General features: G+C 34.5%; 2 protein-coding genes across 9 annotated transcripts in view; one reads left to right on the top strand and one right to left on the bottom strand.

Annotated features, from left to right (window-relative positions):
- LOC114337406 (GTPase-activating protein CdGAPr) overlaps nt 1–18,210 on the top strand; it is a 697,382-nt gene that overhangs the window by 537,251 nt on the left and 141,921 nt on the right. The gene's annotated exons all lie outside the window — the stretch shown is intronic.
- LOC114337718 (uncharacterized) lies at nt 1,336–16,775 on the bottom strand. Of its 6 annotated transcripts, none has more exons than XM_050643695.1 (4): nt 16,626–16,775; nt 2,390–3,040; nt 1,847–2,134; nt 1,336–1,591 (listed from the first exon to the last, which is right to left on the bottom strand). In XM_050643695.1, exons 1-4 carry the CDS (start codon nt 16,693–16,695, stop codon nt 1,455–1,457), a joined length of 1,146 nt encoding a protein of 381 aa, XP_050499652.1. In that variant the 5' UTR covers nt 16,696–16,775; the 3' UTR covers nt 1,336–1,454. The 6 variants fall into 6 exon arrangements, with proteins under 6 accessions (XP_050499652.1, XP_050499653.1, XP_050499647.1 ...); XM_050643696.1 differs by having other exon boundaries at nt 2,408–3,040; XM_050643690.1 differs by having other exon boundaries at nt 1,847–3,040.

Genomic DNA, 18,210 nt, shown 5'->3' with positions numbered 1-18,210 from the left:
TTGACAACGAAACCCGATTTGGGCTTCGAAACGTTAATAAAATAATTTTTTTGGTAAAATTGTGGCTTATTCCCATTAGAAATCGTTGATTATAAAAATGCCACAAGGAAATAGCTTCAGAACAACATTAAGAAAGGTATCTTGTAATTTTTCTTAAAAATTAATAGTTTTCGAGTTATAGGCGATTTAAAATCTGAAAAATGCGAAAATACGCATTTTCGAGGCTTAAAAACTCATATTTAAATTAGTATTTTTGAGGTTGCCACATACTTATATTGAAGACTAAACATTCAGCTTCAAGATTCTGAAGAGTGATCGCGTCTAACCTTAATTTATACGGTTGTTTTTTAAATGCGTGTTTATCCGATATTTTTGCCGGTGCGGCGGGCTCTATTTCAAAATCTCCTATTTACCTCCGAAAAATATTTTTTATAGATTCTTTGGGATATTCTAAATAAAATAAGTTTCTCGACATTTTTCTCAAAAGTTAATAGTTTTAAAGTTATAAGCGATTTAAAATCCGAAAAATGCCAAACAAACGCGTTTTTGAATTTTAAATCGCTTATAACTTTAAAACTGTTAACTTTTGCGAAAAATGTCAAGAAACTTATTTTATTTAGAATGTACCAAGGAATCTAGAAAACACATTTTTCTGAGGAAAATTGGAGATTTTTGAAATAGAGTGCGCCGCACCGGCAAAAAAATCAAAGGTTTAAATTAAGGTTAGACGCAATCATTCTTCAGAATCTTGAAGCTGAATGTTTCAACTTCAATTTAAGTATCGGGCAACCTCAAAAATACTAATTTAAATATGAGTTTTTAGGCCTCGAAAATGCGTATTTTCGCATTTTTAGATTTTAAATCGCCTATAACTCGAAAACTATCAATTTTAAAGAAAAATTATAAGATACCTTTCTTGTTTAGAATGGCCCAAAAAACCTAAAAATATATATTCCAGAGCAAAAAAACGTGATCTTTTGTATTTGTTTAAAAAAATTGTTTAAACCATTTCTGCCCAAAAATTCCGCCCGGCACCCTTCAGATTTGTTTAAAGGGGACATTTTTAAATAGGAATCCACAAAGAAACCTCATCAGAAATTTTTCCAGACGGGAGCGGTCTCACCACATGGACTATAAGTTATATTTGAAGAATTTTATTGTGATCTTTTAATTTAATAATGTTATTGAGCCTCAAAAATTGTCGGCATATTCTTTATTTCCTTAAACCCACACAAGTATCGTATGTAATCAGTGTTATTAATTTATCATGTCAAAACAGAATATTTTTTTTTTTTTATTTTTTATTTAATTAGCAATCTTTTTAATATTATAAAGTTTAATGCCCTCATTATATTATTATGACAAAAGTATCTCAAATATACAATTAATATGAAAAGAAAACATACATTTTAAGAAATACAACACATTAGTATTTTTCTCATTTACGTCTGTCGTTATTCGTCACTACTGCCTTCTGAGGAATTGTCGTCGCAATTATCATCGTCTTCTCCATTACCACCTCCATTTCCATTACCACCTCCATTTCCATTACCACCTCCATTTCCATTACCACCTCCATTTCCATTACCACCTCCATTTCCATTATCTGTGTCGTTTCTTTCAGTAGATTCTTCACTACTTTCTTCTGAGCAATTTTCGTCGCTATTATCATCTGTGACGTTTCTTTCAGTAGATTTTTCATTACTTTCTTCTGAGGAATTTTCATCGCAATTTTCATCTGTGTCATTGCTTTCAGTAGTAGGTGTTTCAGTAGTAGGTTTTAAAGTAGTAGCTTTTTCAGTAGTAGGCTTTGTAGCGCCTTCTGTGATACTGGTACTGTTACCACCTCCATTTCCATTACCACCTCCATTTCCATTACCACCTCCATTTCCATTACCACCTCCATTTCCATTACCACCTCCATTTCCATTACCACCTCCATTTCCATTACCACCTCCATTTCCATTACCACCTCCATTTCCATTACCACCTCCATTTCCATTACCACCTCCATTTCCATTACCACCTCCATTTCCATTACCACCTCCATTTCCATTACCACCTCCATTTCCATTACCACCTCCATTTCCATTACCACCTCCATTTCCATTACCACCTCCATTTCCATTACCACCTCCATTTCCATTATCTGTGTCGTTTCTTTCAGTAGATTCTTCACTACTTTCTTCTGAGCAATTTTCGTCGCTATTATCATCTGTGACGTTTCTTTCAGTAGATTTTTCATTACTTTCTTCTGAGGAATTTTCATCGCAATTTTCATCTGTGTCATTGCTTTCAGTAGTAGGTGTTTCAGTAGTAGGTTTTAAAGTAGTAGCTTTTTCAGTAGTAGGCTTTGTAGCGCCTTCTGTGGTACTGGTACTGTTACCACCTCCATTTCCATTACCACCTCCATTTCCATTACCACCTCCATTTCCATTACCACCTCCATTTCCATTACCACCTCCATTTCCATTACCACCTCCATTTCCATTACCACCTCCATTTCCATTACCACCTCCATTTCCATTACCACCTCCATTTCCATTACCACCTCCATTTCCATTACCACCTCCATTTCCATTACCACCTCCATTTCCATTACCACCTCCATTTCCATTACCACCTCCATTTCCATTATCTGTGTCGTTTCTTTCAGTAGATTCTTCACTACTTTCTTCTGAGCAATTTTCGTCGCTATTATCATCTGTGACGTTTCTTTCAGTAGATTTTTCACTACTTTCTTCTGAGGAATTTTCATCGCAATTTTCATCTGTGTCATTGCTCTCAGTAGTAGGTGTTTCAGTAGTAGGTGTTACAGTAGTAGGTGTTTCAGTAGTAGGTGTTACAGTAGTGCCTTCTGTGGTACTGGTACTGTTATCGCAGTTATCATCACCGTTTCCATTACCACCTCCATTTCCATTACCACCTCCATTTCCATTACCACGTCCATCTCCGTTACCACCACCTTGTCCGTTACCACCACCTTGTCCTGTGCCACCTCCATTATGTCCTCTATCGTCGCCGTTGCCACCAGGTCTTGCTACAACGAAAAAGAAAAATTTTAAGTTAGGCTTATCCCAATAGGCCCTTTCCTTTTTTAAAAAGGTACATTTAAAAATAGACCAAATCAAACAATCATAAATATATAGTTATTAATTACCCTTTATTGATTGTAGCCAAGCTTTTTATTTACTGAACTATTTTAGAAAGAAATTGTATCGGAAATGAGAGGGTCTCATCAGCTATTACTATTATGAGCGTAGGCGCAAAATCTCGGACAAATGCATTTTAAAAGTGTATTAATTTTTTTCGAATCATGAGAAAACTAATAAATATTTTTGAAAAATTTAAATGCGGAATGAAAGATTACATTATTACCGAGGGCCGAAAGTCCCTTAGAATAAACAAAAAGTTTCTTTGAATGAGATATTTGAAATTAAAAATCACACTAAATTTTCTCTTTTTTTTCATCCTTTTAACTTATTGAAATAAATATAGAAATTTTCAGAGACTTTCGGCACTCGATACTAACGTAATCTTTCATTGTGCGTTCAAATTTTTCAAAAATACTTATTAGTTTTCTCAGGATTCGAAAAAAAAATAATAAATACATTTAAAATGCATTAGCCCAAAATGTTGCGCCTATTAAATAGGAATAATTTTTCTTAGGACGTTTTTATTTCATTTCTACAACTATCAGATCATTTACTTTTTTCGTTTAAATTATTTTAAACTCAAAATGATTTGTCCTTGATGGTCAACGTCAAATGGCAGAGAACCAGAGAGAAAATGCAGATATCGTAAGTAATAGCAGACAATCGGTCTAAATCTAAGAGACAGTCCTCGATTCAAAAGATCACTGGGTCTCCACATTGGTGGTTGGAACGATTAACCTGTACTGCATCTCCCATAAAAACGTGTTTTTGCACAAAGCGACAACAATGTAATATGAAGTACGCAACTTGAAACGTTCAAGGGATCGGAAAAAAAATTAGAAGAAATTGCTACAGAAGCTGAAAAATTAAATATCGACATACTGGCTCTAAAAAACCAAGCAAAAGTCAAGAGGCATGATAGACATAGGAGAATGTATACAGAGTGGGCCAAAGAAAACAGTCCACCTCGATATTTGGCAGTATTTATTAGATTTTAAGGAAATGAAGAAACAGATCGATTTTTGATCTAGGGGGACACATTTTTACGGTACATACATCTGTCATTTGTCAACCCCTCCCTTCCATTTCCTCCACTCCGTGTTTTTAAATGGAGAATAGAGAATAGGGGTCGTGTGCTACCTCATTTCAAAGGTTATTCAATTCTATATTAACATTGACATAATTATTTATACAATTATTTATCATTTATAATGGTGTCCAAGAAAAAATATTTTGAATTAAATTAATTGACACAAAAAGAAGAATGTATGCAATTTATTTAACTCAAAATACATTCTACCACTGACAGAAAACAGAGAAAAATGTTTATTTGACAAATAAATATTGTTTTTTGCTGAAATTCAATATTCAACCTACCAAGAGGCAGATAGGTGGCAGCTTGAACATTGAAATTAAGCGAAAAGCAATGTTTATTTATCAAAGAACATTTTTTTCTGTTTTGTCACAGCAGTAGAATGTATTTTGAATTAAATAAATTACATACATTCTTCTTTTTATGTCAATTAATTTAATTAAAATATTTTTTTCTTGGACACCCTGTATAAATAATTATGTTAATGTTTATATTACTGAATAGAAAATTGAATAACCTTTTAAATGAGCTAGCACACGACTCCTAATCCCTATTTAAAAATAAGGGGAGGGGGAAGTGGAAGGTAGGAGGTTGACAAATGACAAATGTATGTACCGTAAAAATGTGTCACCCTTAGATCAAAGATCGACCTGTTTCGTCATTTCCTTAAAATCTAATAAATACTGCCAAATATCGAGGTCGACTGTTTTCTTTGGCTCGCTCTGTATACGTACCTAAAAAACAAAGAGCGCAGAAAGAAGTAGCGATTCTAGAAAACAATAAATACAAGAAAAACAACAGACGTCCTTTTTGGAAACATTTGTCCGATGAGCTGTCCAAGGTATGTGCATCATTATTCTCCAACACCACATCTCAATGACATCAATTTTTTGGCATTCTTGTGGGCGAGGAGTCCAGGTTTCTGTCCCACCTTTTCAAACTTTAGTTAGGCGGCTTATCGCATTTTTTGCCAAATCAATGCGTCTCCGAACTTCTACTATCCGTTGCCATCGTTGGTTATAGTAGATCCGAGATAGTTAAAGCAGTGTTCTTCTTCAAGTTCCCTGTCCGTTGCGAACATTGGCTATTAACATGCAGCGCCGGATAAAGGGGCGGGCGAGCCGGGCGGTCGCCCGGGGCGCCAAATTTTTAGGGGCGCAACATATTTGAGGGACGCCGATATAAAAATAAAATATTTAAAAAAAAAAAGGACTAAGTGTTCACTCTAATGGCATATAACATATCCCACCAGAATGAAAACAATGGGAACCTTCTCTGGTTACACCTCCGAGGCTTCTACAATTTGCAAGCCATACGGATGCTGAGACTAAGGAAGATGAGGGAATTCTACAATTTACAATTCACGTCACATCTGCTCAGCGCGGTAAAGTTCCAACGAGACTGGTTCCCTTCATACTCCACACAGAGTAAATGTAAATAAAAAATGAATAACCACCGGTAGAGGTGCTTGCAGCACTCTCTGATTGGACTGGAATATGGTTCGGCTGTATTTTCGTTTTGCAACGAAATTGAAAGTGGTTATTCATTTTTTATTTACATTTACTCTGTGTGGAGAATGAAGGGAACCAGTCTCGTTGGAACTTTACCGCGCTGAGCAGATGTGACGTGAATTGTAAATTGTAGAGTTCCCTCATCTTCCTTAGTCTCAGCATCCGTATGGCTTGCAAATTGTAGAAGCCTCGGAGGTGTAACCAGAGAAGGTTCCCATTGTTTTCATTCTGGTGGGATATGTTATATGCCATTAGAGTGAAAACTTAGTCTTTTGTTAGCAGTTGCCGCTAGGGCATCTATGCCATTTCGTTCGTTGCAATTCGGGACTGCACGCTGGGGTTTGTTTTGGTTGGATCAGGGAGAGCAGCATATATGCCTCCTGATGAGAGACTAATAAGTTTCGAAACCGGTAGAGGTGCTTGCAGCACTCTCTGATTGGACTGGAATATGGTTCGGCTGTATTTTCGTTTTGCAACGAAATTGAAAGTGGTTATTCATTTTTTATTTACATTTACTCTGTGTGGAGTATGAAGGGAACCAGTCTCGTTGGAACTTTACCGCGCTGAGCAGATGTGACGTGAATTGTAAATTGTAGAATTCCCTCATCTTCCTTAGTCTCAGCATCCGTATGGCTTGCAAATTGTAGAAGCCTCGGAGGTGTAACCAGAGAAGGTTCCCATTGTTTTCATTCTGGTGGGATATGTTATATGCCATTAGAGTGAAAACTTAGTCTTTTGTTAGCAGTTGCCGCTAGGGCATCTATGCCATTTCGTTCGTTGCAATTCGGGACTGCACGCTGGGGTTTGTTTTGGTTGGATCAGGGAGAGCAGCATATGTGCCTCCTGATGAGAGACTAATAAGTTTCGAAACCGGTAGAGGTGCTTGCAGCACTCTCTGATTGGACTGGAATATGGTTCGGCTGTATTTTCGTTTTGCAACGAAATTGAAAGTGGTTATTCATTTTTTTATAAAATATTTTATATATTAACTTTGAACATTTTTCCTAATACGATTGAATAATTCTACTATTATTTAATTTAAAAGAAAACTATTTCTATCTATAGTCAGAATTCATAACTCAAAATAAAGATTAATAGATTAACCAAAGCACACTATTAAAAATAATTCAACCTAAGAATTGTTGATATAATCCGAAATAATACATCTCCGAAAATATGGCATCTAGGTATAGGGAATGTACATGAAAAATAATCAGTATTTCTTATGGACTTCAAAACGCAAAAAATATACAGGGTGTCCCATTTGAAATAAGAAAGTTCATTAGATTTCAGGAAAAACTGAAGATCTGACAACAATGTAATTACCACTGTAAGATCGGCCACATTAGAAAACCCTTTAAGACACCAAAACATATAAGGGATCCCATATTTAGATTTGTAATAAGAAATGTCGAACACTTTAGTATAAACACAACAATTAGACTAATATAACGCTTTAGTCAGACCAAACTTGGAATATGCATCAGTGGTATGGGCTCCTGAAGCCAAAGTATATTAATCATATAGAAAAGGTACAAAAAAGATTTCTAAGGTGTATATATACCTTAAGAAATACAATGTGTATACTCACCTTATGCCATCAAAAGAGTTGCTTCAAATATTTGGCTTGCAGTCATTAGAGCAAAGAAGAAATATGCATTGTGTTGTGTTTATTCATAATATTATTAACAATGTTCAATATAAGACATGTGGTTTGATCAACTTTATTAGGTTTCATGTGCCAAAGGTCAACCTTAGGGTAAACAGTAATGACCTATTTTCTTGTAGTCCATATAATTCTTGTGCAATAAAAAACTATATGCAATATTATCAGTGTAATGCGTTAATAAAGATCTGTGATATAGACCTCTTTAACTTAGTCCAGGTCGCATCTGTTTTAAGATGGACGTTGTAGTCTAAGAGCTAGTGAACCCTCCGACTAACGGTCGTCCTGTAAGGCTAGAAATTTTTCTAGTGATAATTCATAGCACACCAAGGCTAAAAACCATGACCTGGCAAGCCTCAGCGGTGCACGTGTATCTACCAGGTGAATCGAAAAGTGCAAATTTAGGGGGTAAAATAAACTTTCTCCTGTAAGGTTTAAATTTAAGTATGTGTTTGAGTGAGTCATTTAGAAGAAATGTGTACAATGACAGGCGACTCTGAAGAGCATAAGACCTTGCCAGGCGAGGGGAAAGATTAGGGGTGTTTCCTAAAATTATTCTTTTTGCATCGAACAATTTTTTTTAGGTTTTTTGATACATTCTAAACAGAAAATATCTTTAGTGATTTTTCTCTTAAGTTAATAGTTTTTGTTATATAAGCGATTGAAAATTTTGCAAATTGCGGAATCGGCCATTTTTAACCCTAAATCGGACATTTATCTAAAAATTTCAATGTTGCCAATGTACGTAGATATTCTTTAAACATTGATTGATGAAATCCCGAAGAGTTATTTGCAATAAAATATCGAAAACCCCTTTGCTTTTTAATTGCTAATCAAGCGGGCGCGTCACTGTAGTATAAGTGAGGACGTTTGAGTTGGCATAAATTTATTATCTCGAGAATGGGCAAATTTCAAGAGAAATCCTCAGATAGGCCGATTTTTATTTTTGAATTAGGACTTTTTGGCATATATATAATACTAGTGACGTCATCCATCTGGGCGTGATGACGTAATCGATGATTTTTTTAAATAGGAGTAGGGGTTGCGTGATAGCTCATTTGAAAGGTTATTTAATTCTCTATTCAGTAATATAAACATTAATATAATTATTTATACAGGGTGTACAAAAAAATGTTTTCTTCTATTTGTCAAATTTAATCAAAGTTAATTTAATAAAAAAAAATTTTTTTGTACACCCTGTATAAATAATTATGTTAATGTTTATATTAGTGAATAGAGAATTAAATAACCTTTCAAATGAGCTATCACGTAACCCCTATCTCATTTAAAAAAAGCATCGATTACGTCATCACGCTCAGATGGATGACGTCACTAGTATTACATATATGCCAAAAAGTCCTAATTTAAAAATAAAAATCGACCTGTCTGAGGATTTCTCTCGAAATTTGCCCATTTGCGAGATAATGAATTTATGCCAACTCAAACGTCCTCACTTATACCACAGTGTCGCGCCCGCTTGATTAGCAATTAAAAAACAAAGGCGTTTCCGATATTGTATTAAAAAAAAAACTCTTTGGGATTTCATCAATCAATGTTTAAAGAATATCTACCTACCTTGGCAACTTTGAAATTTTTAGATAAATGTCCGATTTAGGGTTAAAAATGGCCGATTTCGCAATTTTCAAAATTTTCAATCGCTTATATAACAAAAACTATGAACTTAAGAGAAAAATCACTAAAGACCTTTTCTGTTTGGAATTATTCAAAAAACCTAAAAAAAATTTGTTCGATGCAAAAAGAATAATTTTAGGAAACACCCATAATCTTTCCCCTCGCCTGGCAAGGTCTTATGCTGTTCAGAACCGCCTGTCATTGTACACATTTCTTCTAAATGACTTACTCAAACACATGCTTAAATTTAAACCTTACAGGAGAAAGTTTATTTTACCCCCTAAATTTGCACTTTTCGATTCACCTGGTAGATACACGTGCACCGCTGATACCTGCCAGTTCATGGTTTTTAGCCTTGATTTGCTATGAATTATCACTAGAAAAATTTCTAGCCTTACAGGACGACCGTTAGTCGGAGGGTTCACTAGCTCTTAGACTATTGAGAGGTGACTCAAATTTTTTTGCAGAAATTGCTTGAAAATAACTCAAATAATAATATTTGAGTTATCCTCCTACTCAAAATGGTCCGGAACATTGTTTAAATAATCAAAATGTCAAAATATGAAGGAAAAAATCGATTTTTTATTGGTTTTTTGATTATAACTTTAAAACTATTAATTTCTGAGAAAAGTTGTACCGACATAAAAGTTGCGTAATTAAATTTCCTATAATGTAGAATTGGTTAAAAATTTAAAAATTGTTACCCTTGTTGAAAAATAGCAATAATTGCGAAAAAAAACCATACAAAAACAAGTATTCGCATTTTACGTTTTTCAACCATTTATGCTACACTTAGGACCTTCATATTTTACCCAGAAAAACTTTATGATATAATAAAATAATACTGTAAAATCGGTTCAAAAGATTTTGCAAAATAAATTTTGCAATCCAGCTTTCGCAAAAAAAATCATTTTTTTAAAATGTTGCAGGACTAAAAATAAAGCAGATAGCCAGTTGAATTTTTTTTTGCTTATAGAAGTGTACTGTACCTTTCATTTGCAATTTGCAAAATTAAAATCGATTAATTACCACGGCGTCAGGAAATTTTTAAATAAACATTAATTTTTGGTGCTACGCGCAGGACAGCGGTGTTCGATTCACACAAGTTGATTTCCACCAAAATTTCTTCCAATCTTTATCTAATATATTTTTCTCTTACTCTATATTTTGTTGTATTTTAATATTTTAATGCCACAAAAATCAAACTAATTTTATTATTGTTTGTGAAATATTGTTTAAACAATTTCATATGTTTAAAAATAATAAACTTTTATTCTCTAAGTTAAAATATATGAACAAAGAAAGTTTTTGCTAAAAAAAGTGTTATTTCAAAGGATAGAGTACCTATGTGCTTTTATTTTGCAATAAACAAATTTATTTATTTATATCGAAATGTAATAAAAATTTAAATGTATCAGTCATTATCAAAGGTCATTGGAATGCCCAATCAGAGCAAACTATCCGCTGTCCTGCGCGTAGCACCAATAATTAATGTTAATTTAAAAAAATTCCTGACGCCGTGGTAGTTAATCGATTTTAGTTTTGCAAATTGCAAGTGAAAGGTACAGTACACTTCTATAAGCAAAAAAAAATCAACTTTCTATCTGCTTTATTTTCAGTCCTGTAACATTTTGAAAAAATGATTTTTTTTGCGAAAGCTGGATTGCAAAATTGATTTTGCAAAATCTGTTAAACCGATCTTAATGAAATTTACAGTATTATTTTACTGTATCATAAAGTTTTTCTGAGTGAAATATGGAGGTCCTAAGTGTAGCATAAATGGCTGAAAAACGTAAAATGCGAATACTTGTTTTTGTATGGTTTTTTCGCAAGTATTGCTATTTTGCAACAAGGGTGACTATTGTTTAAATTTTTAACCAATTCTATATTGTAGGAAATTTAATTACGCAACTTTTATGCCAGTTCAACTTTTCTCGGAAATGAATACTTTTAAAGTTATAATCAAAAAACGAAGAAAAAATCGAATTTTTCCTTCATTTTTTGACATTTTGATTATTTAAACAATGTTCCGGACCTTTTTGAGAGGGAGGATAACTCAAATATTATTATTTGAGCTATTTTCAAGCAATTTCTGCAAAAAAAATTAGAGTCACCTCTCAACATCCAAATGTACTAATATTTTTACAGATGCGCCCTGGTCTAACTGTAGTGTAAGGGATATTAAAAAATGTTATGAATAGATAAGTATTGGACTCAATTTTAAAATTTTATTAATTTGTGTCTTTTTTTTAATGTGTTTACTTTCTGTGTTTTTATTTTGAACTTGTGTGTATATTGTATTTTTTTTGTATTTTTTGTGTGTATATTGTTATACCAAGTAAGTAATGAGCACTCTTACATGTAATTACTACCTAGGTGGTGTTTGTAAGTTTTAATAAATAAATAAAATAAAATATAAAAATAGTGCAAGGCGTTTCCGAGATAATTGAGGGTTTCCATACATAAAACTCACTCTGTATACGATATGAACGGTTTCATCTGTTTTTGATCTCACTTGAATAAATCCGAACTGATTTTCGGTTATTTTGGTTTCTTTACGTATCCGTCTATCAGTTAGTTTTTTCCATATTTTGATGGTGTGACTAAGTAGTTTTCTGGTCCGTAGTTTGTGCATTGTTGTTTTGGTATACTAGTACTATATTGCTTCTCCATTCGTGCCACTCCAACGATCAAAACATTTTTTCCGTTACTTTATGACATCTTTTTTGTGTACTAGTACGTGGTTATTTGGTACGCGGGCGCAGGTACAAACATCGATACCATATTTAGTTTAACATCAGGACTTAGACAAGGAGATCCCTTATCACCGTTGCTATTCAGTTTGGCTTTAGAATATGCAACAAGGAAAATAGTATCAGAGCTGACACGGGGATTTGCGAATCGAGGATCAAACCTATGGTTGGCCTTTGCTAATGATCTAGAGGCAGTCGCTCATTCTAAAGAGAGGTGTTTTCAGAACTCGAGGAAGAAACATGTAGTCTGAGACTTTGAATAAATGAAGGGAAGACGAAATACATGCTCGCAACCAAAAACCCAAGATCAAGAGTTAGGTAGAACATAACTGTTAATAACCACAACTTCGAAATAGTTGGAAGAACTCGAGGAAGAAACAGGTAGTCTGGGCCTTCGGATAAATGAAGGGAAGACGAAATACATGCTCGTAACCAAAAATCCAAGATCAAGAATTAGGCAGAACATAACTGTTAATGACCACAACTTCGAAATAGTGAAAAAGTTTAAGTATGGGGGGGGGGGGGGTAATCACAGATGACAATCACACAGAAAAAGAGCTCTCAGCAAGGTATAGCTGCGAGGAATAGAGCATTATACTTCCTATCATCATTATTAAGATCTAAGTTGCTAAAAAGAACATCTAAATTAAGACTGTATATGTCAATTATTGACACGAGAGTGGAGAATGGTAATGGTGCATTGGTGGCTCTGTATGGTACCTACTGAAAACGTCGTTAGACATGGAAAAGCTAACCGTACTCGTATAAGATGGGCAGGTCATGTGGTAAGATCAGAGGAAGATAGAGTGTTAAAGACAATATTTTTTGAGAGACCAGACGGTAGAAGATCAGCAGGCCGTCCCAGAAAAAGATGGAAAGATGATGTTGACGCCCATTTATCTAGGATTAAAGTACAAGTACAACAATGAAAAATGGAAGCGCAAGATCGTAGAAGATGGAGGGCTATAGTGGATGCGGCAAAGACTCACCACGAGTTGTAAAGCCAGTCAAGAAGAAGAAGAATGTGGTTATTGTTGTCTTCTGCTTTACTTTTTCACTGCTATTTCGTTGGATGTTTGGCGAGCTTATTGAAGATCTATGTCGGAGCCATTTTTTTGGCATTTTTTAAGAAATATTTTTGAAGTGAAAATTTCTTTAGGGACGTTGTGCGATTTTTGGATAGGGGAAAAAGCATTGAATTCGCGACCGTCATGGCGACCGTCACTGCGACCGTCATCGCGACCGTCATCGCTTATGCTATACAATGATGAGCGCGCTAATAACCGGCAAAACGTTGTGCACTTATTAGATGGGACAAAACTATTGAAATAGCGACTGTCATCGCGAACGTCATCGCTTCGGCTAAATCAATTTTTGAAGTGAAAACTTCTTTAGGGACGTTGTGAACTTTTTGGATGTAAAAAGGTATTAAATTAGCGACCGTCATCGCTTCTATTAAATTTATTTTTGAAGTGAAAACTTCTTGAGGGACGTTGTGCACTTTTTGGATGGGAAAAAATTATTAAATTAGCGACCGTCATCGCTTCGACGAAATAAATTTTTGAAGTGAAAACTTCTTTAGGGACGTTGTGCACTTTTTCGATGGACAAAAGTATTGAATTAGCGACCATCATCGCTTCGACGAAATAAATTTTTCAAGTGAAAATTTCTTTAGGGACGTTGTGCACTTTTTGGATGGGAAAAGTATTAAATTAGCGACCATCATCGCTTCGACGAAATAAATATTTGAAGTGAAAACTTCTTGAGGAACGTTGTACACTTTTTGGATGGTAAAAAATTATTAAACTAGCGACCGTCATCGTTTCGGCGAAATAAATTTTTGAATTGAAAATTTCTTTAGGGACGTTGTGCACTTTTTGGATGGGAAAAGTATTAAATTAGCGACCGTCATCGCGACTACCATCGCTTCGATGAAATAGATATTTAAAGTGAAAACTTCTTGAGGGACGTTGTGCACTTTTTAAATTAGGGAACTCAAAAAGGATTAAATTAGCGACCGTCATCGCGACTATCATCGTTTCGACGAAATAGATATTTGAAGTGAAAACTTCTTGAGGGACGTTGTGCACTTTTAGGATGGGGAAAAATATTAAATTAGGGAATTTCATCGCTTCGACGAAATAAATTTTTGAATTGCAAATTTCTTTAGGGACGTTGTGCATTTCTTGGATGGGGAAAAAGAAATATTGACTTTGCGACCGTTATCACTTCGCTGAAATAAATTTTGTACGTATATAAATTATGTGTATGTATTTGTTACAGTTCAAGTTGATTATCCAGTTGGAGTTGACTCCAACTAGTTGGAGTCAACTCTAACGGCTGGTTTCAGTAAATGTTGATTATAAATATAAAATGAAGATTTATATTCAACATTTACTAGTAAAAGTAGACTCCAACTAGGAAAAGTATACTCTTCCCAATACCATTTAGTAAAAGTTGATTCTGATTCACACAAACAGCCGATTCTAGAAATTAATTGTTACTGAATATGTTCAAATTAGTCTAGGCTGTATCGTCGCCCCCGTTAGGTAAATTACTCCGATTCGAATTTTTTGCACAAACTTACTAAAAAGGAGGTCCTTATAACAAATCTACTGGGTGCCAGGCAGTACCTTGATCGATAAATTGTTTTTTAAACAGTTTTTTTAGACAAATTCACAAAAATAATTTTTTCACTTCGAACAATTTTTTTTTAGATCATTTGGGTTATTCTGAGCAAAAAAGGTATTTTGTGATTTTTCTCTAAAATTGATTGTTGTCGAGTTATACGCGATTTAAAATTTGAAAAATGCGAAAATAGCCATTTTCAAGGCTTAATAACTCGGTTAAAATTCATTATTATGAAAGTCAGAAAGTGACCAAATCAAAGTTTATAGCCCCCTCTACAAGATCCAGCAGAAATTTTTGTCACTATTTTATTACTAAGCTTTATCTTTAATTATTAACAATGAGCGCTAAGTGCGTATTAGGCGGCCGTCAATGGTGAGTGCTAAAGAGATGCACCATTCCAGCCATCCAATGGTGAATCTCACTCGCACTCACATTGAGGGCGCCTCAATACACGGTTAGCGCTCATTGTTGATAATTAAAAATAATATCTTATTAATGAAATAATGACAACAATTTCTTCAGGATCTTATAGAGCTTTAATCTTTGATTTTTTTAGTTTCTGACTTTCATAATATATAATATCGTATGGCATTTTTGCCTTTCGGGCAGTTCCGGCGCCAATTACATCTTTAACCCTGTTTCAAGTAACTAGTGTCGACAGGGGGACCGACTGCTTAACGTGCTCTCCGAGGCACGGTGAGACGGCTCGTGTCATTATTGAAAATGAAAATGGTTTGTCTTTAGCAGGGCTCGAACCCACGTGCACTGGCGTATGAGGCCAGCGATTATGCCGTTACTTCACGGCCGCTCGCTCGACTTTCACAATAATTATCTTTAACCGAGTTATTAAACCTTGAAAATGGTTATTTTAGCGTTTTTCAAATTTTAAGTCGCTAATAACTCGACAACAGTCAATTTTAGAGAAAAAAAGGCCCAACGGATCTAAAAAAAAATTGTACGAAGTGAAAAAACTGTATTTTTGCGAATTTGTTTAAAATCATTGTTTATCGCCACACTTCACTAAAATCATTCATTATTGTACTCATTTGCCCTCATTTTCGGCAGTAAAGTAACACTTTGTTGTATTGAAAGAAGAATGTTACTTTACCTGCCGCGATAATTAATCAAATTAACCGAGATTGAATGTAAGTGGTCAATCGCAGCAATCGATTATTTATTTGAGTGAAACTAAAATTTATTTACTTTAATTATTAAAAATATTGTACAAAATTTATCTTATTATTAATAAAATTTATGTCAAAAAGTAAAATTCTGTAGTGTTTCGCAATTATATTCATACAAAATAAATCAAAACTTTACAGATTTAGTAATTAGGTAGGTATACAATATTGATAACTATCGATTAAACATCAAAACCGGCCGTCATGCAAAAGTCCTCTGTCATTACTGTCATACGAATTTTTTATTTCGTCTAAAATTAAAAAAATTTCCTCAAAGTTGTAAGTAAGTGTTAATGTTTTTTATGATTAACGATACAATTTTGTACGCACCACCTCAATACTCTTTATCGAACGCGTCTGTTCCTCTGCTCGTAATATCAGACTCGTTCGATAAAGAGTCACTTTACTGACTGACTTTACTGAAATTGGTTAAACAATTTTTCGACCGCGGTACCGCATAACATCCTGTGTATTTGTTATAAGGATTGTTATACGGATGTATTTCTTTGAGTAAGTTTGTGCAAAAAATCGAATCAGAATAATTTATCTAACGGGGGCGACGTTACAGACTATACTAATAAGTAGTTGAAACGGTCAAAACAAAGAAACGCACACTCATCAAAAATGCACTTTAGATTCTCGTATAATAAACATTTACTGAATCGACTCCAACTAGTAAAAGTTGATTTAAATTTTTAAAATCATCTTTTACTGCTCGTTTCAGTTGGAGTTGACTCCAACTAGTTGGAGTCAACTCTAACTGAGAATCAACTTGAACTGTAACATATACATAAATAGCATAGGGCATACGCATCGCGTATATGATATAGGTGTATCACTTCTTTTTTGACGGGAAAAAAGCATTGAACTCGTAATTTATTTACGATAAGAAGTTTTCACTTCTGTCGGCACTCCCACGAGTACCTTCAATTTTTTTTTTTATTTTTTTCTGATCCAAACCCTAAAAGTTCAGTAATAAATAGATGAATTTGTCTATACTTACGGAATTGAAAACTGTCTTCAATAACAACAAGCAGCACAACGGCAAAAATTAAAAGCATTTTAGCACTCATGTTTACTCGTTTGTTTTTCAAAACCTAACAAGAGAACACCAAACTTTTGAAATGCCACTGAGGAATAATTTTATCAACGTTGCAACTTTGGTTTTTATATATTTTTTTTGTCTGAGCAAATAGATACTACTTATTTATTTATTTCCGTTGGAGCTGAAACAAATATTAAATATTTTAAAAAAACATCTTATTAGTTTTGGATTTTTAATTATTTAGCTAAAGATTACTGGATTTCCTGTTCGCTTCCATAACGTGCATCACAATTTTAATTAAATTCGATTGAGATAGATGTCAATAAAAGAATAACAATGTTAATGGTAATTTTTTCTTCGGACCTTTGAGTTCTTCTTCTTAAGGTGTCGTGCATTTCTGTGTAGAAAATCATTATATTTTTTGCAGCGTTGCTGGGCATTTCATAGCTGTGGATTTTTGTTCATTGGCGAATATTACGCAGCCATGACATCTTTTTCCATCGTAGACCTCTCTTAGGGAAGAACAGAACAAGTGGGTCGCGGTGAATGGAAGAGAACAGAGCAGGTAAGTCGCGGTGGAGGTATAGCGCGATGCCATCCAAGAGGTTTACATCGATGCTTTTGAAAATACAGTACAACCTGTCATATCCGGACCTGTCATATCCGGACCTCCCTATATCCGGACGGTTCTGCGCCGTCAGTATCTACCGAAAAAGGCAGTCCTGCTGTTGGACAACGCACTAGAAGAAGATCTAAAAGATGGCGAAATAACGTATTATAGAATCTATAAAACGTGTTTATCGACGAAAGTTATGGACGGCGTTGATTACTGGAATGTGTGAAGGAGAAAACGTTTCAGGGACTGTAAAAGAAGTAGTGGCCTTGATATCCGGATTTTTTCATATCCGGATCGGTCTGTCGCCACATTGATCCGCATATGGCAGGTTTGACTGTAAAATGAGTTTATTTTCATGGATGTCTGCTGCGCGGCCTAAAAGGATGCTTCCCTGTGATTGGTCCGTTCGAAGCCAAGTTGTCATTACCTGCGCTATCTGAGTTGATACTTTTTATATAATCCCTTTTTGTATTCAGTTTATTTTTAAATTTCTAAAGTAATTAAATTCAGTAAATTTTTGAAAAATATGAAGGAGGATCTGATTATTTACAGCTGACATTTCATCACTATCATCACTTGACTGACACAACACCGCAAAAGAACAGTCTTTTTGTCATTTAAATTTCATCAAACTACTTCACTTGATAATGGTTCTAGCTCGACTGACAGCGCAGGTGACCTCCTTGCTATGTGCTGTCGACATCGACCGCGACCTACACCTCCACCTCGACCTACTTGTTCTGTTCTTACCCTAACGCTCTATCTTTGTTTCGGGTACTAGTTGCCGAAAAGTGTATCGTTCTCTTCATAATTGTAGCCTAAATATGCAGTCTTATTACGTTTTACACCACCTGTGTAGAGGCACTGAACTGGAATCAAATATTTCTTATCTTTTCGGTGTAATTATTAAAATAATTACAAAAGATG

The sequence above is a fragment of the Diabrotica virgifera genome, chromosome 2 (genome assembly GCF_917563875.1).
Source record: "Diabrotica virgifera virgifera chromosome 2, PGI_DIABVI_V3a".
Classification (NCBI taxonomy): Eukaryota; Metazoa; Arthropoda; class Insecta; order Coleoptera; family Chrysomelidae; genus Diabrotica; species Diabrotica virgifera.
This window is presented reverse-complemented; position numbering and strand designations above follow the sequence as displayed.